Genomic DNA, 23,853 nt, shown 5'->3' on the forward strand with positions numbered 1-23,853 from the left:
TGTGGCATTCCTTGAGGTGCAGCAGATGGATGAACCAGGGGCAGAGGTAATGTGTGCCATGATCGGCTGCTGCTTTCCCCTGGGGATACTTCTGGAATGCTGATCTCTCCTTTTTCCTTTTTTTTTTCTTCTTTTCTTTTTCAGCAACTTTTCTGAGATGTATCAGAATTAATTTATGGTATTACTCCTTTATAATCCATTAATCCAAGCATTTAATACCAATATGTTAATGTGTTAGAAAAGGATGGTTTGTTTGCGTGCTGGTATCTTAAATCTTACCAAGTCAATATCATGCTTAAATACTTCTCTCCATTCTGTGAGGTTGTGTCATTAATAGTCTGATGTTGCCTGATACTGTTATCTAATCTTTCGGAACATGGTCATGTTGAGAAATGGAGCCGGCTATTGAAAAGGATTGTCCTTTTCCTTTAAATCTAGCCAAGTAATACCTGCTGTCATTTTCTTCCTGTTCTTGATTAAAATGTTGTATGTGGGCTTTTGTATTTGAGCTTTTTAAATGTTATTTTATTTATTTTTAACATAAGATCTATTTGAGGTAGTAATGCAGATTGCCTTACCTTTTTGTCATCCAAAAAAGGAGCCTTGCTTAGGTGAGCGCCAGGAGTCTGCCTGTGCCGTGCTGCAGGTGGGAAGGAGCCCCGCAGGATCAGCAGCTCCCTGCTGGTGTCACAGCTGCAGCTCTGGAGTGCCCAGGGAGCCCTGCCAGGGGCAAAGGACAGCACGTGTGTTGGTTATTAGCAACTACTTTCCTTGGTGCTTTTCAAATGTTTCAATTTTGTTTATATATGTCTCTTCTTTGTCCTTTATTTATTTACTCTCCCTCACAATCTGTCTCACTCCCTGTTGGGACTTTGCTGGGATCCACAGTATTTTCAGAGAAATTAGTGGTTTTAAACTAAGTGACTTTGAAGGTGAGGTTCCATGGTTAACCGCAAGTTTGCCACCAGTGACATAAAATTTGCTGCAACTCTCTGGCTCATATTTTTGTGAATTTTTGCTGTGTAATAGCAGTAGAAAAAATACCTTCCTTTGCATTTTAAAGATGATGTGTAAATGTCAAAGATTTTTTTTTTTTTTTAAATTTTATTGCTTTTTGGTTTTAATCTGGAGTCTTGATCAGGAATGCCTAAAGGAGACTTCTATAAATATATATTTTTATACATATTTGTATGTGTGTATATATAGGTATATATTTGTTTTCTTGGCTGTGGAACCATTTCATTATTTTTTCTTGTCTGCTTTTGCTACCACATATTACAGATGTGGAAATCTATTGACAGGGAAAAGTTGCACCTTCTGTTTGAGGTTTGTAATGTTTCTAGGACAGTGACCGCAAGTTTTTTTTTTTTGTTTACAGACTTAGAGAGGATGTTCTTTATAAGACAGGCTTTCAAATGAGTTTTTTTAATAAATGCTGATCCACTTAAGGCTTTCAAAAATGGCTGAGTACTGGAGTGCTTCCTAAAATGAGGTGAAGTTGTGAGGGGACAGTGCCTATTACTGCATCCAGTGGCTGTGGCAGTGATAATGGAAGATGATGTTAGCCAGCTATGACAGTGTTTTCTCCAAAATGTGCTACACAATTTAGAGTAGTGTGTTACTACTTGGTCGTGTGAATGTGGATGCTGCTGTTGTTGGTACTACTGATGGTGTGTAATCAGCAAAAAAGTTTTGCTCTGAAGTAGTTAGTCTGTTATTTGATAGGCTCGCTGTGAATCTGGACGGTGTGAGATATTTAATATTCTGGTCATGCACTCAAGTAATTCCTTCACACTCAGGCTGCTTAAATGGGCTGAAGAGTGCAGAGCTCCTTGATGCAGGGGGTTCTGCTGCTAGGATTTCTCAGAGGTCGTGTTATGCAGAGACCTTTTTGCTTCCTTTGCCTGCATGCTTGGATAACATGAGTGATCTGGATTAGTAGATGGATTCCTTGTTTTTGATGCAAAAAGTTGGAAACAGCCAAGACTGACTTTGTCAGAAGGAGGCTCCTAAACCAGGAGGCCTTGTCAGATCCAGCCATTGACCATTGCTGCCAGGCTCTGCCTCATCAGTGATTGGAGATGGGATTGTTTGTACAATTCACAGCCAGAGCCAAGTACTGGAACTGGAAATGTATTGAGGAGGATGGAAACTTGGAGAACCTTGGACAAAAACTATTTCCCAGAGGGAAGGATTGGCAGTCAGAAAATAAATAATCATCTGTATCACGTCCTAAAGCCCAAATAAAATGGTAAGCAAAGAGAATGAGTTTAAAGTATTTAAAAAGCAGTAAGTTGGTGTTCTGCAGTGAAACACAATTTTGTTTAAATCCTGTCGATATAGACGCATTTCAAGCAGGTGAACCTTTTTCTCCTTCATAGTGTCAATGCCTGACTGTTTTGTTGAAAACATCTTTGAATTGCTTTGGTTTTATTGCTGGAGGTTCATTATATATATATATATATTTATATACATTTTAATTTTTTTCCTCTGAAAAAGATTAACTACTTTTTTGTGAGCCTTTCCTTTTTAGTTTTATAATGCAAAGTCAAGTTGCTTCTCTCTTCATGCAAGCAGCAACCTCACCTGAAATGCTTGGGACAGCGCAGAAGAAATATATGTAACCAAAAGAAACAAATCTTTTGCTGCTTTCCTGCTGAAGTCAACAGGAAATTTAGATGAAACCTGGTATCTTGCTGCAAACTCAGAAAAATTATCAGAAGGCTTATGATTCTTTTCACCTTATAGAATAATAATATAATAGGTATTCTTTTATATCTAATGGATTTTCATGATCTAGTAAAAACCAGTGTTTTAAATTTTTGAACTGTTTGAACATGTATTTCTCAGTCTTCCAGAAAGACCCTTTACTATACCATATTCATTTTATGATTTGAGCTTAGCAAAACTCTTTGCTTTGGAAAGGAATTTTGCCATTTGATATAGTATGAAAATCTTTTAATGTAAATTTAAAAGTTGCCTGTGCTGTCTATGTATTCATTTTCCTATTTAATTATCTATAGAAATTCTTGATACTAAATTTATGAAATATTTAATCACAGAGGTGGCTCTGTTCTGACTTAGGAAACTGGTTTTATTCAAGTGTTACTTCTGTGATGAACCATTTCAGGAATTTTGTTTTTTATCTTCTTCCACATTGTATTAATCAGAGCAGAATTATTTCCATGCTATTTGTCTAAAAGACAGAGGATGCATGCATGTGTGTGGGTGCATTGGATAATCATTATTCAGCACACATAGTATCAAGTTTCTCCTTAACAGGGAATTTGACAATTTGGTACATTTTTACTGATACACTTTTAGAATGCTGACCTCTACAGGTGGTTCATTCTTCTTCAAGTTGGTGGTGGCTTTGAAATTACTTCAGTTGCTTTGAAAAGAAAATAAAATAAATCCTACAAATCTATTTTTCCTTTCCAGTGAGGCTGACAATATCAAGGGACAAAGGAAAATGGCTCACTAGAGTGGTTAGCTCTTATTTCCCTTTATCTCTCCTCAATAGCATGCTGTCTTCCACCTCCAAGAACATTTTGGTGCTCTAACCATATTTGCAATCGCTAAGTTGAGACAGTATTCTTTCACTTTGGAGTGTTCATGAAGTTGATTTTGGGACTTTCTATACTCTTTTTGGTTGAAATATATGCTATTTGTGGAAACATGTATCACAGGGTTTTAGTTAACTCATGAACTTCTGTAGGTTATCCATTCTTTTCATGTTGGTATACTCGATGCTCTGAGGATAAAGTACTTTTGCCTGTGTTTTTAGTTGCTTGATGTGATTTAGATTCAGTTTGGGGCTCTCAACTGCTGTTAGCAAGATGCTGTGATTGAGCTAATCAGCCCTGCTATGAACTGGCTGTGGTCTGGAAGCTTAACAGCCTTAAGATTGCTGCAGTTACAGACTTCTAATTTTGGATCTGTTTTAAAAATGGCTTTGAGTGGATTTTCTTGAGTAAAAGATGGCATACACATAATAATGACACTGTTGTAATTCTAGTCAGTATTTTCCTTAGGCCTAATATTAAGACTAATAGATCTTTTTAAGATACAGATGTTCCCTTTTATAATTTCTGTATTTTCTGTTTAACAGAAATTTTCTTGTGATGTAAAAAAAAGTTGTAAACTTTGTGTTAGAATGAGAGATGTAGGTGTGGAGGAGATGTAATTGACTCTCAATAGAAAAAGTGCTCAGTATAACACTAGATCAATATGGGCATCACAGCAGATTGTTCTATTACTTCTCTGTAAGTAGCACTGTAGATGGCATTACTCTGGATTAAATCAAGTACAGCAAGTATAGAATTTTGATTTCAACTGTACTTCATTTCATTCTTAATGGAAAATATGATGAAGTGGCTTAGCTTCATCTGTATTTTTGCACTCTCTTATAAACTGCTAGACTCTTATTTTACAATGAAAGAGTTAAGAATCTATATTTGATTGAAATTCTGTGGGTATAGGGTGTATTAGATTTTAAGACTTCTTGAAAACCTAATTAGTCCTTGGATGACTTAGAGGCTTCACAGGTCTTAGGAGGTTCCACCACGTGTGAAGTTCTTGTTCACTTTGAACCTTTTTTAATAAAAACAGGTATTGATTGTTTTTCTGTGCTCTTCTTACTCATCTTATTTGTCCTCTTTTTAGTGTAATATTTCATAGGATTTTTTTTAGTTTTTTCTCTTCTTTTTCCCATAATACACTCCACATTAAGATAATGATTGCTCTGAGACCTTTAGGAGAATAGAAACTAAAGAGATCTCAGGGCTAAAGTGTATACAGTGTTCTAATTTCTTGGTAATTAGTTAAGAATATATATCTTACTCAGGGCAAGTTCTGCTCTGATGTTTAAAAATTCAACAGTAAACTTTAAAGTGTAGAAGGAAGTGGCTTCAGATGTATTCTTTGTTTGGCTTTTCTTTAAAAAGGCAAGAAATAAAATCCAAACAAAAAATTTATTCCTAAAAGTAAATTTGATGATGTAGTTGGTAATATACAGATTGTTTTTAAAAGCCAAATTGCAGATATACACCTGAGTGATGCACATGTTTATTTCCTTTGTGTGACCTTTTAAACAGAAGCTTTACATGTTAAGTAAATGGAGTAGAACAAAATTGCTACTGGAGCTCTTGTACTTGAATTTTTACATTTGTTTCACATGATTCTTGCCAGGTGCCTTTAAATGTGTCCATTTAATTCACTGGGCTTTCATATCACTTTTGGAAATTTGGTCAAGAGCTTGTGTTGGTTTGGCTGCCAGGGAAATCCCATGTGTGTCTCGAATGGGCACAAATGTCATCTTGTTTAGCCTTTCAGTTATGTGAGCATATCACATTTGTTTGAAATCAGGTGAAGAGTGTTAAGGTACAAATTTACTTCAGTTTACAGGAATTTCTTAATTCTTTTACAAGTATGTGGACCAACCTTGTCTAAAGGAATAAGTTTTGCATTTTCAGTTCACGTGGACATGTGTTGTGGAGCTGTATGTGAGGTTTATTCTGAGTTGTCCTATTACATGTGTGAATCTTCAGATCTTCAGAGTGCTCTTGTGCATCTGGGAGGGAGGGTCGGTATTTTTCTTATGAATCTTCTTCAGTAATCCTTCCCTTATAAACTGGGATGTGAAGACATTTTATGCCTTATTACCCTTTCACAAAGTGTGATCTTCAAAATACTTAAATTCCTTCAACAGTTTGTTGAAGAGTAATAATATTCTTTGTGACTGGAATGTAAGAAATTATTTCCCATATAGAAAGTCATGTTTGTCTTTTTCAAAAAGGCAGTAACTCTGTTCTCATTTTTGTTATTTTATATATTTAACAGAACGGGAAGAGTCTGTCTTGTGTTAAAATTATTTGATAACCCTTATAAATGGTAACATTTTTATTTTTAGTGGTTGAGCAAATCTGGGCACTTACACAAATTTCGTTGTATTAGAGTGTTGCAGTATGAACAAGTAAAGTACAAAATGAAGCAAAGTCTTAAAGCTGTTGTCAGAGCTAAAAGCATTGATATAGAGAACTGAATACAGGATCTAAGACAAACAAAGTTGCCACCCAAAGAGGCAATATGGTTAAATTGACTTGTTTTGGCAATGCTTAAGATTGTAAAATACGAAAGAGAAAATGGAATATCATAATTTGTAGAAGCAACTTATTTGGCACATGGAACCCAAGGTTCATTTTGGCTAAATTTGAAAATGTACTTTGAAAATTTTAAATAAAAACTCATAGTTTTTTGTTGGTTTTTTTTTTTTTCTTTTTATTTACAGAAGAAATAGAGGGAAGGAAAATGCTTGGGTTTTGTAGCCATTTACTTAGAAGTAATTTACTCTTCTTCTAACTTTTGGCTAAAATTCTAGTAAGTGAACAATAAAGTATGTGTGGGAGTTTTCTGGTAGTGTTAAACTTCCTGGTAACCTTTTTCTACCCTAACATGGAGCAGATTCAATATTTTAAAGATTTTTAGATTTTTTTTTTTTAATGAGATTATTGGTGTTTAATGTAATTGAATCATGCATTTATTCAGTTACTTTTCTCACATACTGGCATAGTACCTACCAATGGTTCAGCAAAGCCAGTAGTCCCAAAGTAGACTGCAGGATGTTATGCATCAATGCATAGTGATAACTGAGGTTTTTCTCTTTTCTTATTTTTTTCCCCTGAAAAAAAAAAAAAAATCACTGTTTCCCCCCCCCCCCCCCCCCCACCTTTCAAGTACAGCCAGTCTCAGAGGCAGTAAATGCTTCAGAAGTGATGGGCTGGCTTCCCTGGCCCTTCACACAACCCTGACTTTGGCCTTGTCTGATTCTCGTGCTCTCCCTTCCCCTTCTGCCAGCACTGGTGCTGCTCTGGTCCGGTAGGGAAATACTTGTGTGAGCAAGTCTGGCCAGAAACCAGTGAGGGTTTGTTATTTTTATGAGTCTGTTTTTTACTAGTTTCTTCCTGAATGGATTTACTTCAGGTCCCTACGAAACCCTGGTGCTAGTGTGAGGGAAGAAGATAGGAGCCAGGCTGTGGGCAGTGGGGACAGTGAAGCATTGAGGGCAGCAGGATGGCCTCCTTTGGGGAGCAGCCAGCCCTTGGTTGTTGGCAAGATAGGCTGTGTTTGCATACATAAACCTTGACTCATAAGCTGTTGTTTGGCAGTGCTTCCTGCATCAGAATCCCTTGCTGGAGTTGGGAAGTGCTGCTTGCCTGTGTGAAGGCTCACTTTGCAGAGGAGGTTTTGTGTGGCTGTACTTGCAGGTTGGCTAATGAGATGGGTCTGTTGGATGCTGTGCTGGTGGGGACCAGCAGTGCTGGGGACTTGAAGGGTTTTTGAATCCTTCCACTTCTTATTCTTGCCCACCCGTAATATTAAAATTAGAGTATTTGTCCTATTTTTAATGTAAAATCATTCACTCCAGCATTCTGGTTAAATACACCTAGAAATTGGTTCCTAAAACCAAGGAGTAATTTTTATAGGAAGGACATTAGGAGACTATTTAGTGCTTTAGTAAAAGGAGAGACTTTTAAAACATCCTGGGAGGAGGAATTAAAGAAAAATAATTAGTTATTGATTGCTACTTGCTTTCTGACTACTTAAGTAAATGTTTTAAACTCTTTAATACCGCATTATTATTGTAAGAAGGATAATTACTAGGTAAGGGCGGGCGCTTTTTTCCACAGAAAGACTGTCTACCATATTTTATTGCTTTCAGCATTTTCTAGCTATAACCTACAGAACTGCTGTAACAGCATACTTGGAGAAACAGCAACAGCAAATTTATTTTGTATTCAAAGCACAACTTGTCCTCATTTAAAAAAAAAAACCAAAGGCATGAGTGCACTTTAACAGGAACAGGTATGTCTGTTCTGGTTGTTAGAGTATGAGGCCAATTTAACTAATGTTTTTGTCTAAGTCCTGCTTCTGAGGCATGCATGGTTTCTAAGTGCATTTTATTAAGAGTGTTTTAACTCATGTAACACTTGTTACAAGAAAATCATTGAAAACTCAGATTTCTATAAAAAGTGTGATATTTAGAATTTAAGCCAAGGAGAACTGTTACTCAGTTGAACCAGACTATGGAGTATTAAATGAAAAGCTAGTAGAAGAAATAAAAGGAATATCAGTAAAGTCTTCAGACAGGAGCAAGTCTTTAGTTAAGAAGTACAGTTGGAGAACTCTCAACATCTTCACTAGCAGATGGAGATATTTCTGGATTCTCTTCCACCAGAGCCAGACTCTTTCAGATTTAGTAATTATTTTCTAGAATAGAAAAGTGAGTTGGTTTTTTTTTTTAGTTAGTGGGATACTACTTTATTTTTGTAATAGTTGCATGTTTTTTTCTGAACTAGTAAACTATTTCAATTACTCCTCAGCATTTAAAGAACACAATGCTAAACACTGAGTCTTGGCTACTCTTGAAGTTGTTACTTCTGTGCTGCTGATCCTCTAAAGCTGTAATTTTATTGTTTAAGGGTAGTCTTTCCAGACTTAAAGCTCTAACAACGTGGCTATACTACCAGAAGAATGTTAAAATGTGAATTGTCCTGAAGGGCAGCAGAAACCAGTAGATCAGCTGATACCTTTTGGTTATGAAGGGAGAAACCAGTGAATGGGGGTGTCAGACAACTTGGTCCTGCCATGTGCTGTGGTGACATGTCTTAGTTCAAGGGGAACAGCCTTTCTTTTAAACAAAGGGAAAGAGTGGAAAGAAGAAAAACAAATGTTTTGGGGGATGGAAAGTGAAGCAGGCTCCCTCAGACATCTCAGTTGCTGCAGTGCTGCTGTGAATTAGTGCAAGGCCCATTAACATCAGGCCCCAGTCGTCCTTCCACCTCGTTTGTTGATGTAGGAGACTGAACTGTATCATATCAGCTTTCCAGCATTGTGGGCACACCATCATTTACTGCCACTCACACTAAAGGAGCTGTCAACACAAAGCCTGCTTGCCTCAGGAGGCAGCTAACAGCCCAGGCAGCAAGGAGCTTGATTCAGCAAATATTTGAGCAGATGTAATGATACCTGGCACATTTAAAGACAGATTTCTCTCCTTTGTCAGAGAACTTAATTTTTTCTTAATTTGAAAATGAGATTTAACAATACCAGTAAAATCTCTGTCTAATGAGCTGTTGGAAGAAATGTCTCAGAGTTGAGAAAATAAAGGTTTCTTGGCGTGTTTTGGGGAGTTTTTTTTGAGGTTTTTTAAGGTGTCTCAGGGCCTTGCTAGCAGCACAGGCTGTGCCAGATCTTCGTTTGTTCAGGCTGGATTCTGGCTTTGACTTTTGGAAGTAATGGAATTATTGAGAACTGTTGGTTTTGGAGCTCTGCAGAAGGAGAACATCTGGCAAGAGCCTTATTACATTCCAGCTTGCTTATGGAGGGGGAAGCACTTGTTGGTACAAAATGCATACTGGAAAAAGTAGTCATTGGCACTGCTGGCTGATGTTAACTTCCATCAGCTCAAATTATCAGTCGTATAAATGCAAGTAGAGATGCTTCTAGAAATTTTTAATAGTTTACTTTAAGCCTTTTTTTCCCCTCCATGCCTGAAATAATAGGAGAAAACACATTTTGCCCTAGGCAACTCTTTTACTGAGGGAAGAAGGTGCTACCTTTCCTTTGGACAAACCAGAAAGCGCCTCATTGTGCTGCAGGGCAAATAGTGGAGCCCTAATCTCACAAAAACGTCTTGATTGAAGGTGAAGAAGTATGGAGGATTTCTTCTTGATTTTTGGCAAAAGAGGAGAGAAATAAGTGTGATAGGTTGTAATAAGTCAACATTGGCTATATTTATTGTTTCTTCCACATCTAATTTAGAGCTATCCTACCACAGCTCTGGCTTAGGTGAGCAGATGTGCAGGGCTTGCATTTATCAATTAAACATTCTTCTCTGTTTAAATACTGAGCAGATAAACTTTGTTTTCAGAGGTAGAAGGGTGGGTTTAATGCTGAAATTTTCAAACAATGGACACTTTCCCCCAGCTGTCTTAAAAGAACCAGAATTCTTTCATGACAAACTTAAGTTCACACAACCCTGTGTAATTTCTGTTTTGCTTAGTATTGAGAGTTAATTCCTGCAGCTGACTTAGATGTGCTCTTTAGAACAAGGAAGTGTAAGAAATAATCTTATTGAGAATGTGCCTGTCTAGAGGCAAATTTAAAATACCTTTCAGACTTCTTTGTATTCTGTGATCTTGACAGTGTATCTGCGTCTTTGTTTCTAGTCACATTATTGTAAATGTGGAGTTACACTGGCATTTTCTTGGCTATACTCTATAGTATATTTGCTGCTATACTTAAGGCTCAAAATTGTGCCTCACTAAATTCCAAGGTTTTTGTCTGATGCTTGATTTCTCCACTGGTTCACCTTCATGAACTTGTAAAGTCAAAATATATGCTGTTTCTCAAAAACTTTTTCAGTTGGTTCCCTCCTCCCCACTCTGCTTGATATCAGAGGGGCCCTTTTTCATTGAAAGATTTGAGTGTTAAGGTATTAATGATCTTCTAAATATCAATAAAGTAATTTTAAGTTGTTGCAATTGTGTTATCTTAATTGTATGTGTATAAAGATACATGGCAATCATAAACACCATGAAAGGATACTGACGTCAGGTTGATCTTGGAATTTGTTTTCAAGAGGGTCAAAATTTGCTGGACATCATGTGATTCAGCAAATGATTAAAAATACTTTTTCTTAGCATTTTTAGATGTGTTCTTAGGAAAGCTGTCACACTTGCCATGTTTTCTTAGCTCATGAGTTAACACCTCAGTTGCACACTGTATAACTCGGATTAACTGTGTTCCGGTGCCTGAATTGGCAGTTTGCTGTACAATTGTGTTGTAATGCAGTTGGTAACAGTAGTTGTTGCCTGTGAGGCTGTATTAGAATATTTTTGGCCTGGTGTGTGCAGTCTTGTGACACTGGCCTTGATTTGGTGTGTATGTATAAATATATATGTGTATATATTTATTTTAAAGTCTGTGGTTATATAAAGCAATTGAGTCATAACTGAAGTAACCACAGGAAAATTTGCCAGTAGAAAGGATTATTATGATAGCTGGTACTGTAGGGCTGAGACTTGCATGTTAGAGCTGTTCAGCCTGATACTTCATGGATCAGCGCAGAGAGGGGAATAAGCAGCGTGATGCAATTTAATAGCAGTTTAACTCTGTGTGTTTGCGTGTGAATAAAAGCTCTGCCTTGTATCCCTGCTAAAGGCTTGATCTCTAAGCTGGTGTACTTTATTCATGTATGGAACCAGGGAGGCTTCAAAATGGACTCTGTGGGCACACATGTAAATATTATTTGTATACAGGATCATTTATGAATATTAGCTTTTTTTTAAAAAAAGGGATCATTATTAAGAAGAATATTAAAACTTGTATTTATATAGAGAATTGTGTGTGTGTGTGTGAAGAATAGCTTTACTGTGTAGTGCTCTGAGCACCTCAGTGGATTTATAAGGAAATTCCTTTTTTAATAGTTTAAATGCTAATTTTTATAGTTTTTGTCATTAGCTTATACTTGAACTGTCTGCATAACTATACACAACTAGAAATGCATGTTACATACAGTATTATAAATATGCTCTCCTCTTTGAACCGTACCTGATGTACTTTTTCTGGCAAGATGAGTATAGCAATGTGCAGTTTTCTGGTTTGATACAATTTGTGTGGGAAATGCCAGTTTCAATTTCATTTTGACTGAGTTGTATTGTATTTAAAGTGTCCAGGTCATGCCAGGTCACTTGGTGTGCTCGGTGACATGATTTAGAGTCTAGGAAGCAGAGAATACGAGGAAAGACAAGCAGGTAATTTCTGACATTCTGTAAGGGCGCTGCTCTTACAGGAATTAATTGTCCTTAGGAAATGCATAGGTCTTATTGCAAGAAATGAATAGGATTATTTGTGAAATCAAGTTAAAAGTAGTAATTGCCTTTTTTTTTTAATAGCAAATTGTATTTAGGTAATGAGTTGAAACAAATCTAAAACATACTTGATAGTTATACAGGAATTGTATTACCAGTACTGACTTTTGATGCTAATAGACACTTTTAAAACAAATTCAAGCTTTTCTTCAGTTTTCCTGAACCAGCATGGTTTTTTCCATTTTCTTCTGAATTTATGCTTCTTTTGTTGCTTTAGAAAAAGTTCTTTGAGCATACACCCCGAAGTTTTATTCTGTCTGGAGAAAATACTGTTCTTGAAAATAACTTTCTGTATGAAAGTATAGGTTTTAAACAGCTTTGCGTACAGGGAGAATTCAATTTGCTTATATATTAAGTTACAACTAATTTTTAATACCTTCCAATGCCAGTATTGGTGTAAGTTTTGGTTATAGCCCAGGTAAGTTGTGTACTTGCTGTACATTCCTCCAATTTGAATAATTTTGTTCTTCTGAAGTTTTAATTGTGCTTACCTGTTCTATAGATAGAAATTAACTTTGTATAGTGTATTTTCTGACTATTATTCAAATAATTTCCACAATGACTGGCATAGTGGGTATTTATTCTTTACTATGTCAGAAAATCATGCTCTGGGAATCTCTGGGATAAACGATGTTTCAAAAATGAAAATAAATTTATTTACTACTATTAATAATCACTGACAATATTTCAAACAGATCTTACTGATCTTTGTAAAGATTAATATTCAAATGGAAGCCAGTGTTTTATGGGTACTAATTGAGGTAACCAATCCCCTCAGGGGGCATTCACTCCCTGCAGGGCTTCCTTGCACTTTTAAATCCCTGCCATTAGAGGCTGGTAGTTAACAATCTCAACTCCTGTGGTTATGAACCTGGCTGGGCAGGTGGGGAAAGATATGAAAACTAATAGGTAAGCCCAGGAGAAATCTCACTTTTACACTGCACGATGGATTAAGGGTTCAGTCTGTGACACAACAGCTCAATACAGCGAGGAGAGTGAGCAACATTGTGCAATTTAATAAATTTATCTTGGGAAGTTTCCTGAAGTAATTGTCAAGTCCAGAGTTGGTACCAGATGACAGACTCAAGATGGTGACCTAGACCACTCACTCTGTGACATATCCATAGCTCTTCCATTCATTTTCTTTGGAGCAAAGGTACAAAATATGATACTGCTCTGCTACTCCCACTGGTGCTTCTAATAAGCAATTCTTTTACTGGGGAGAAGCTTTGCTTTTTGATCTGGAGGAGTGGGGACGAATTTGGTATCCATATGCTGGAAGACTTAGTAGATTCTCCAAGAAACAGTATGCATTGAGAATGGAAATTTTATTTTTCCCCTCCATGCTTGCACTTCCCCTTGCACTTCCTTTATTGTGGAAGGTGGATAGAAAGAAAATTCTGTGTATGTAATTTGAAATGCAAGTGGTTTGTCTTTTACCTAAGTATAATGTTGCATCTGAATTTATCCCAGTGGCACTTAAGTAGTTAGGCTATTGATAGGTTGCCTGTCTTTCATTTCTCTTCTCAATTTGATTAATGCTCTCAGCTTTGGATATTTTAAGCTTACTACATTGTATCTATTGTCAAAGTTGCTTTTGGCTTTGAGTGTCGTTCTGGTCCACTTGTCATCCATGTTTTCTCCCACTCCCTGAGTAATAAATGTGTGGAACTTTGTCCTTTTTTCTTTCTTTATTTATCTGATTTGTGAATTTTGAGTTCTTTGTTAGAATATAAATGGTTTTATTATGTTACTGAAAATATTATATCTAGTATAAAAAGAGAAGTAGTTTTAATTGAAAACAACAAGAAGAGGCTGAGAACTGGTCTTAACCTATTGAAAATTAAAATATTTGAGTGTATGTGTGCATATTTCTGCATCAAATATTATTACTCTTTTCATCCCCTTACTAGAAAGTCTAGACCTAAATTATAATTTTGGGTAATAATTGGAATCATACTTCACAATAGACTTTTGCAGTGTATGGCCTAATGGTAGATTGATTTGTGTGTCTGAGATGCAAAACCCAATCAACGCTGTTATGGTTTGTGCTGTAGGTTTTTTTGTAATTGATTTCAGATGTTGAATCTTATCTGAAGGAATATCATTACTCTGAAACAAAATTGGATAAAGAAGCTATAAAAGATAGAAACTCATACCTTGAGTACCTAGTATAACAATCTGCAATGTGATTTTTTTTTTGTCAAATCATTTATTTGATCAACATCATAGCAGATGGTAACCCTATAAAGTATATTATCGTGTTTACACGAACATTAGAGCCTGTGTCTCTTGAAATAAGTTTTAAATATAGTCTTCTTTGTCTTATGCCAGAAAGAACAACCTTCATTTCAGTTTGATTGTAAGATCCAATTTTTTTTTATTAGATGAATGTTTGGATCTGTTTCTTCAGAATGAACACATACGTTGAAATAATGAGGCAACAGGTTTCTTCAGGTTTTCTTCTAGAATAGCTTGAAATGCTCACAGCAGCATCATAAAAGTGGTGTTAAACAAAGCCTGTTTAGAATCCAATGCATAAAGGCAGGAAGCATCCTCGTGTCTCAGCCAGGTCTCCCTGGGGTGAGTGAGGAACACACAGCCTTTCCTGGAGGCTGGCAGAGCTCCTGGATTTGGGCTGTGCTCCGCGTGCTCCGGGCTCAGCAGTGTCCTGGCTGGGACAGCAGCAGTGAGTGCTCTGGAGGTGCCCTGTGAGCCAGCCCAGCCCCAGACTGCCAGCTGAACCCGCTCGAGCAAACATCACACTCACAGAATTACTCCCTAATTAAACTGCAGCATATGTGCTATAGAAGTAGTCAATTTTGATTGAGAACTATGAAATCATGAGTAATTTCAATTACTTTCTGTCCTCAATGCCTACTAAAAAAGGAAGTGGGGGTAGAACCTTTTTATACTCCTGTCTGCCTGAATGCATGTGTCTGTGTTACTGTTACCTTTATAACAACACGGTTCCATCTCCACTTTTTTTGCTTTACCTACAGAGGCTGAGATATACTGCAGCCTTGCCCTGCATGTTTTTCAATGCTGTCACAGCTTTCCTGTGCCCTTTAACATCCATGATGAATTAATGGATACTGGAATTAGTCACTGCATTTCCTTGTGGAAGGGGTTATACAAAGACGATGATCCCCTTAGTTCCTCTGTTTTCTTTTGCATTTCCCAGGAAAATGCTAGAACCCTTTTCATGATACTTTTGCTTTGAGCCTTTATTGAATTTATTGCCATAGAAAAATCCCATGTTCTTTCTTACCAAGTGTTCCCCACTTCAGGGGCTTTACAATTAAAAGTGAATCTGGTGGTCCTGGCTCAGTCATGCAGAGTTACTATTAGCTGTGTTAAAGTATGCACTATTTGTTTGTTTGTGCCCATCCTGCTAGAAATGGTCTGGCTCTTTGTCTCATATAACATTTGGGTGGTTTTCATCTATCATCCATGGAAAACACATTAGTGTACAAAGCAGAACCGATTCCTTGATCTCCATGGTAGACACACATCTGATTTCCTGGCTACCTGGGGCAGCACTTGTTTAGTGTCTTATGTTGATGGAGACCAAACGCAGCAGGGGTATCATTCCAAATAAAATCCAGATGTCAAGCAGCAGTAAGTCAGAGTGCTGATGTTCTGTGTGCAATATAGATGACTCTTCTTGTAGCCTTTACAGAGCATCTAAAATGTGAAAGCATCTTCCTTGCGTGAAAATTTTGTGTAAAGAGATAGGTCTACGTGTAAGCCTGTTAGGGGCTTGTAAGAATAAAAAATGCTGCATGAAAAGGAGGAAAAAGACACCTGGCAGGAAAAAGGAAGTTTACTATTCTAGCTAACTGTACTGTGCTTTTTTAGAAAAAAAGAATTCTGGGAACTAGTCATAAGTTAGTTTTCTTCCCTATCTGAAACAGTTACATTTTGGTTTAGAGCAGTTTCTTTAAACAATTTATTTGCATAATTCAAATGGTAGAATTAAAATACTAGAATTTTTAGCTGTACATGTGCTGATTAAGCAGAACCATGAGTCCTTATGTCCCACTGACTCAAATTTTTAAATGAGTAGCATGTTTTACTGATTAGGGGTCATGCATCTGAACACTCTATGCATAACCATTATCTAGTGACATATTTCCTGAAATGGGTTTATATAACCTACTGTATCTTAAACTTTCCCAAGGACTTTGTCTTGGAGTAAGATATTTTTCTTTTCTCCCCCACATATGTCTCTTCTGAAACCAAGGCAATGGAAGACTTGTTGTGATAATGACTGGATTACTAGCACTGTTGTTTCTGGCAGAAAAGAGTCAATTGTGCCAAAAGATTACTTTTGCCTTTGTCAGTGCCAGCCACGACTCTTTACTCAGCTCCTGGACCAGTTACAATGAAACAACAACAATACTGTCAGCTGCAAAGTGCAGTAAACTTCCCCAAACTGCTGGCTCAATATAGTGATGGTTTTGCATTTTCAAAGGGCGTTCTTCAACCTTGAGGATCTTTCCTGCAGTACACAAAGTGTCTGTAGTTTTTGAGTGATTTACTGTACTTTCATTTTACCATTCCTTTTTGCAGGCTGTCTTTGTCAAAACATTATTTTATAGCTTCATAAAGCTATAAATTTTTTTAAGGAAACATTTCTTAAGGAAATAATGGTTATAATAGTTATAGTCCATAGGTAGTTATTTCAGTATTAGCTTACATTTGATTTTGCAGTATGGCCAGTCTGAGAAATACGCATGAAAATTTCATAGTTGCAATGCAAAATTAGGGTTTAGAGAGGATTGTATGAAGTAGCTTGCACTCTACTCTTATTTATAAATTGGGACACTTAGTTCTTATTTATAAATTATGACATTATAAAACTTCATAAATAGTTTATAGTATATATCACATAAAGAATTTATGCTTTATATCAGAGCTCTTTATGAGAAAAGTTTGTGTGACAGGGAAGTAATGAGTTGTGTTTTGTAGGGCAGAGTGCTTTGAAGCCTGCAGTTTAGGATGGAAGTGTTCCACGTGTGACAAAAAAATACCTTGTGAAGCAGATAATCAGGAACCTAACTGTTAGAATAGTAGGAATATGAAGGAATTTTCTATAGGAATTCAGGTGTCTTGGCAATTCGCTGTTTGGGAATGTGCTTTCAAGATGGTTTGACCAATTAAATTTTGATAGAAATTGGATAATACATGGGATATATATTCTGATACAGTGTTTAAAGATCTCCCTATCTTTTTCCTTCCCCTTTCTCTTGTGAGCTGTAACCTGGATTTGCATAAAGGGAACCGATTCTGAAAGAACCGTTACAGAGTGTAAAAAATATTACTGTTTTAGTAGGGCAGAGACCATGATTCTCTGTGGGTTTTTTAAGCCATTGAAATATAACCAGCCTGTCTTGCCTTTTTTCCCCGTTATGCTAAAATATCTTGCGTGTCACGTAAAGGCCAAGTAGGGGAAATAATTTTGCACATTTTACAATACTTAAGCAAGACACAAGAGCAAAGAGTAGATAACAAGTATGTGTTTCACAGTATGTGCTGCAATATTTCAGTGCTTGCTTGAGATGCAGATAAATCAGGCTGCTCAAAAAGCCATGATGTTCACATCGTTGTGCTTGTTTTGTTACTCATGCTAATTTCTTATGGATTGGGTTGGGCAGAGAGCAGATTGGCAAGTTTCTTAGCTTTTTATGCTCCTTTTTTCAGCAGCTGCAGGTGTCCAAATGAACAGGTTCCTCTGTAGCCAGCTTAATTAATAAGGAAGCTGTTCATCTGAAGTTTTGCTTTTAGAAACACTGCTTTAAGTATATGAAAGCAGATGAATTTACTTAAAGTATTTGGAAGCAGATGAATATTTTTTCAGGTTGCATCAGAGAACATTGTTTTTGCTATCATTTCTTATAGGCTTGTGTTTTTCTTTTGATTGCTAGGTATGGATGAGCGAACAGGTGCCACATCCTGGGGAACAAGCGGTCAGCCAAGTCCTTCATATGAATCTTCAAGGGTAAGATACCCACGTAATAATTCATAGTGAAAGTTTATGGGAATGTACAATGTAAATCAGCAGATGATTTGGCAAAGTTTTTGAAGGGAAACTCCTTTAAATATACAGATTAGCATATTTTAGAGACTTTAATGACTTTGAGGAGCTACAGCAGCAATTTAGATTTCTAAGGCTAAAAAAAATGTAGGCTAAGAATTCATGAAAATAAGCCATATGTAAGTTATGCTTGAATGATGAACATGTCTGTTATTTAACATATAGTCAGAGAATGAAAGTAGAAGTCGTGTTACTTAGGAGCAGATTTATTGGCAAAGTGTAGGGAACCCTTGCCTCTCTGTTAACGTTAACTAGCTATAGTATGTGCTCTGTCATGATGTTGAAGAGAGGCTTTTCTTTTAGAATACTTTCCTCCTGTTCTTCTATCCCGCTTATTGAGCTGAAGATTCTTGATTGTATCTGATATCCTAAAATAACGTGACACTTTTCAAACTCAACTCAATGGTCAAAGCATGCTTCCTCCTAGTTACTTACATTCCCCTTTATCTACTCCATTTTCTTTTCAAAATGAATACGCCCTAAAAGGACAATGAGCTAAGTACCTAAACTAGATGTACACAGTATACCTGATGTTCTGATTTCAGTGCCTTTGAGTCAGCGAGCTATGTTAGCACTTGCACATTTGCAGCTTTCTTGTGCTGTGGAATGAAAATGGGTAGGCTGCAAGACCTTGTTCAGCTCACTGGGTCCTATTATGGCCTTTGCCTTACTTTGGAAGACAGCAGTAGAAAGGTTTCTCATGAAATCCTGATTTTTCCATTGATCATTAGTAATAAATTATAATAAATATAGAAGTGTTTTGTGTTGGAGAAATATTTCCATGCAACATGGAAATTATGCATTCTTTTAAAACTTCCTGCATAACTTGGGGCATGGAGCTGAACCTCCAAATGCCTCCTTTACATTTGAAATGGAATCTTACTATGCAGCTTTATGTAAGTCACGTTTTTATCATGTGTTTGGTGTTTTGACTCTCATTTTTTATGTTGCTGATCAATTTTAATCAATTATGAATTAACCTGACTTAACTGGAATTTGAGCTTGTGATTCATTGGCTCTATGGCTGTATTAATCACAATTTTTTGTGTGGTAGAGGATCAGCCAGCTAATATTCAAATAGTGTAAGTTCAGTGAGCCTTGTGTGTAAGACCTCTTTTTTTCTTTTTTTTTTAATGAGACAATAAAGAATGGTAGTCTGAAATGTAATGTAGGTGACAAGAGTTTTCTTTTAAAGAAAACTCAATTCCTTTTCACAGGAAAGCTTCATTCCTGTGTTCTCCCCAGAAAAATGAACACCAGAAATAATATATTCTCTGTATATAGAATTGGTAAAGATTAAGAGCCTCAAATTACTTTGTCCTGTGGCTGGTATCTTCTGTAGAAAAAGTTAGAACACAGGAGTTTCTCTTCTGAATTCGCTGAAAAGCACTGGACTTGGTTTACCAGTTTGATTTAAACATACATGCATAAATTTTGGCTATGATGTATGGTCTTTAGTTTTTGGTTTTCTTTCAACTAATGAGGCAAATTACTGATTCAGGATTTTGAATAACGATAACTTCTGTCTACTCCTACATGTGCTGCTAGACCAGATGTCTCTGAGAAAGAGCTAAAATGAGTGTGTGGGTCTGTATTGTGAGAGTATAGATTGGTTTCTCAGAAGGCAGTGCAAATTATACGCAGCCTTTTACATTCCTACATCTTCTACATTTATTCCTCATGTTGATTAGCACAGAGTTTAAGTAAGATGTAATTGTCTTACATATTCAATTTACTAATCCAGTGCTTTTCCCCATTATTTCAAAATAGAATGTTATTCTTGTCCTAATTGTTCTTACTACTTGTTTGTCTGTTTACAGGAAAATGGCAGTCTGCACGGAAAAAGCTCAGACCTCTCCACAGACATAGAAAAGTTGAAGTCTCAAGAGGTACTACCTATTCTTTATATATTGTGTGTGATTTAAATATTTTTTTTAAGTCCATGTGTGGTCTGCTACTGGAGCTTTCTGTTAAAGGTCACGATATAGTGCCAAAATTATCAAGAATTAAAAGTGTTGGCTTGCTATTGGCTGAATTTCCAAAGATGTGGAAAGATAAGGAGTTGTCAAGTGAGTAGAATTGGAATTTGATGACAGTTTAGTGCATACCTGTTGAAGGCTGATGAAAGAAGATGGTGGAATACTGGCTAAAGAATATTTTTCTTTCCCAAATCCTGCTGAAGGTCTATTCAGTTCAGTATAAATGGTTTGACTGTGGCCAGCAATGATGCATAAGGAAAGAGCGTAAGCATAGGGCAACTATTTTGCCACCTTTACTGTGTACTCTCCTGGCAAAACCCCAGCTCTAGGCTTAGATTTCCTGGACAGAGGCAACCTTTTGGACATCATTCTTATAGCTATTGGTGGGCTTGCTCTCTGCTGTTTGTGATTTTTTTCTGGTTTTGGTTACAGTTTCGGCAACAATTACAAAGATTTAGCGGTAAAACATGGAATTTTTTTTTTTTTTTTTTTTTTTTTTTTTTTTTTTTTTTGGTCATATGTGTGCTGCCCAGGGATGTAACTGATTTCCACCATGTTCCTGTGTTCCAAATAGTTACTGATGTACTTCATAATTTTTATTCTTTTCCCTGGAAACATGTTTATTTTATGTGCCACTTCTATGTTCAACCAAGCTGAAGTATTGTAATTTATTGGTATCTGCTTGTATAGTGACTGCTCCTAACTGTGCTTAGTTCTTGGTGCTGTTCCCTGAACCTTTCTGCTTCTTCTGGGTAACTTCAGAGTTAGGGTGATTATGACTGCATGCACTAGTCAAAAGGAGGGTATACCATAAATTTCTTGCTCACCTAATGATAAATTCATTCTCTGTTCCTTTTGTACTTGTTGCTAAGTCATGCATTTTTTGATTGCCACTGGGCTGTGAAGTGATAATGTTTTAAAAACTGAGTAGAAAAGTAATATTTTCTCTTACATTGCACCATAGTTACCACATTGTTATGACAGTGTTATTTTTGAGCAAGTTAATTTTATATTTATTTACACCACATTTTATATGCTCTTTTATTACCAATTTCATGAAGAACTTGCTTTGCAACTCTGCACTAACTTTTAGTTAGGGTTATTTAATAAAAATTTTGCTATCAGCTTTACTGTATTTGTTTACCCACTCTTTGATTTATTCATGGAATTATTGAAGAGTATTGGTATGGGTATGGCTTTTTTGGGAATTGCGGAAAACATATTGGTAACTTCACTGTGAAAATGAGATATATGTTCTTGGGGTTGGGAGTTTGTCATGTGTTCTAATGTTTTCATCAATAATTAACTCAGACAAGAGCCTTCTCTCATATGTAATAGCAGTTTATTTTAAGAGTCTCTGGTAAAACCTTATTGAAAGCTAAACCATTCTTACTTCAATGGTGTTTTGAAGTAACATTAAAGACTAGGAATCACAACAGGCTTGTGAAAACCTCATATAGGAGGCTTGTCTTTTCATGACCTAATGGTGAATAGTGTTCTAACACTGAAGGAACAGCGCGTATTTATGTTTGAATTTGCTGTGATGATCTTAGATTTGTGAAAAGGGACAGATTGAGACATTAGTGACTACTGTGAGCAAAATCTCTTTTGCATAGGCCAACTGTATTAGAAAAATTAATAATATGAAAAGATACCTGTTGCAGGGATGAAGAAAAAAGTAAAAAAGCTTTATTGTTTATAGGAATAATTCAGGAATGGTAGTTAGCAGTCACTGGAATTCTGTGACGTGCTGATGGCCTCCCTTATTCTTGAATGGTTGTACTGAAGTCCAGAAACAATGCTGTGTACCAGGTTTGTCTCTTGTAGGGCTTGTTTTTATTCCTAGTCTCCAATCTTGTTTTTAGCTTTCTGTGTGCAGCAGTGGTGGGTTTTCAGTGAATATCTTTGGTTGATGTATGCAAGTGTCTCCTTTATCTGAGTGATATAGAGCTGCAGATATTCTTGCATGTGTTCATAATGCCTTGCACTAGGAGTCCTTAGTGTGTTTTGCTGAGGATAATAAAGCTGCTTTATAGAAGTCTTGGTCTCCTGAGCTCTTTGAAGCAAATTCTGTGGTACTTGACTCAAGTACCATGCCTTCTGCACAATAATATATTGCCCTACAGCACTTGAAAGTTTTGTCTTCATGTTGTGAGGCAATACTGAACTTTTTAGCTTTCCTGCTGTATTTATGAGATGTAATTTATACTCATAACATAGCAGCAAATTGGTATAATCACTTTCTTTGGAGTAAGCATTGTATTGTAATTAAACATTTTTTCAGTTATAGTTGTTCTTGTGGTGTGGCTAATGATTGCTATTTCATGAAAAATGATGCTCTGAGAGGTTTTCTTTTGTTGTTTTGGTTTTGTCATAGCATAAAAGGAACAGTAAAAGGCCCAAGTCAGTTTTTGATCTTTTCAGATTGCTGTCTCCAAATCAAGCATATCTGAAATGTTCCTAAGACATTTCCTTGATAGATTTCCTTTTCATATATACACATAATAATTGTAACTGTTAAAAATTTAGCATAAATTAGCTGAGGCATTTTTCTTCCAAAATCTGAGCTGTGAGCATTTCAAATAATTTGCAACATGTACAGTGCACTGAAAGCTGTGAGTGTACATTTTGACCTGATTTAATATGAATCTAGCTTTGGTACTGAGGATGCAGTTTATCCTCCTGTTCCTTTACATAACTCTGCTATTTATTTAATTGAAGCCAGAGTGGAACTGGTCAAGGTAGCACCTTTAGATTAGATGGTTCTGTAGCATCAGGCAATGGGTTGTTCCCTCTACTCTATGTAAAACACTCAGACATAGATTGGAATCTGAAGTACTTCGTGCCCAAACGATACTCCCTTCACCCCAAGTAGTACTTTTTAATTTGCAAAGAAGTCAAGAAATAGTAATGAGATAGCAGGTTTTGAAATAGTATTTTATACCTCTTAATCTCAGGTACATAACAAGAAGGGAAGCTGTTAAATAGCAAAACAAGACAAGAGGGACACAGAAACACAGTAAGTGTTATCAAGTCTGTTGTATTTGTGTCCTTTTTGTCCTCTGATTTATTTTTTCTTGTGGGAGAGGGAGGTTTGTTTTGTGGTTCTGCTGCTGGTTATTTGCTCTCCCCGATGTATTCTACAAGGTAGCAGATAACTTACTGTGGAATTAAAGCCCAAATTAAATATTCCATATTCAGTGCTCAGGACACTTGCAAATGCAGCCTACTTCATAATTTGATTCATGAGCAGCATTTTTCCAAGCAAGTTCTGTTTTTTAAATTCTGAATGCTTTAGTTAGGTTTTCAAGTATTTTCTTTAAGCCTTTGTTGTTAGTCTGTTGGCTATACTTGTATCATTTTATCTCCTGGTTTATAGCTTAGATAAAAGCTAGAAAAATGTGGTTTCCATCATACGAATTTTTCATTTCAGCTATATTGGAGAAGTGCATCTTTTGGTTGTGGTTTTTGGTTTGTTTTTATTGCAGCTACCTACCACATTGAAATTAGCATTGGAATCTGTTCACAAATTAGTTTTTCATGTGGCCGGGGAATTGTCCCATTGCATATCATGTTGATATTTGTCTCAGAGGAGTTTAGAGAGGTGTAACTGGCTATTGGGTTTAGCTGTTTAAAATCAGATTTGTCACTCGGTAACTTAACTTCTTGGAAGTGGATTTAGAGCTGGAGAAAATGATGTTTATTAAAAATAAATAACATTCGAAATAAATTTGAAAAAATAAATAAGCTATGTTTTCAATTGTTCCCCAAGTTTTCATATATTTCAACTTGATATGGAAAAGAAGCTAATGAATAGTTTTAGAACTCTGTTACAAAGCAT

General features: G+C 36.3%; 1 protein-coding gene across 7 annotated transcripts in view; it reads left to right on the forward strand.

Moving 5' to 3' along the window:
- TCF12 (transcription factor 12) overlaps positions 1 to 23,853 on the forward strand; it is a 159,898-nt gene that overhangs the window by 23,847 nt on the left and 112,198 nt on the right. For all 7 annotated transcript variants that reach the window (XM_058847208.1, XM_058847211.1, XM_058847210.1 and 4 more), the window contains exons 4-5: positions 17,864 to 17,937; positions 19,854 to 19,922. In XM_058847208.1, coding sequence (XP_058703191.1) covers positions 17,864 to 17,937; positions 19,854 to 19,922 — 143 coding nt within the window. The remainder of the gene's footprint in view (positions 1 to 17,863; positions 17,938 to 19,853; positions 19,923 to 23,853) is intronic.

The sequence above is a fragment of the Poecile atricapillus genome, chromosome 11 (genome assembly GCF_030490865.1).
Source record: "Poecile atricapillus isolate bPoeAtr1 chromosome 11, bPoeAtr1.hap1, whole genome shotgun sequence".
NCBI classification, from domain to species: domain Eukaryota; kingdom Metazoa; phylum Chordata; class Aves; order Passeriformes; family Paridae; genus Poecile; species Poecile atricapillus.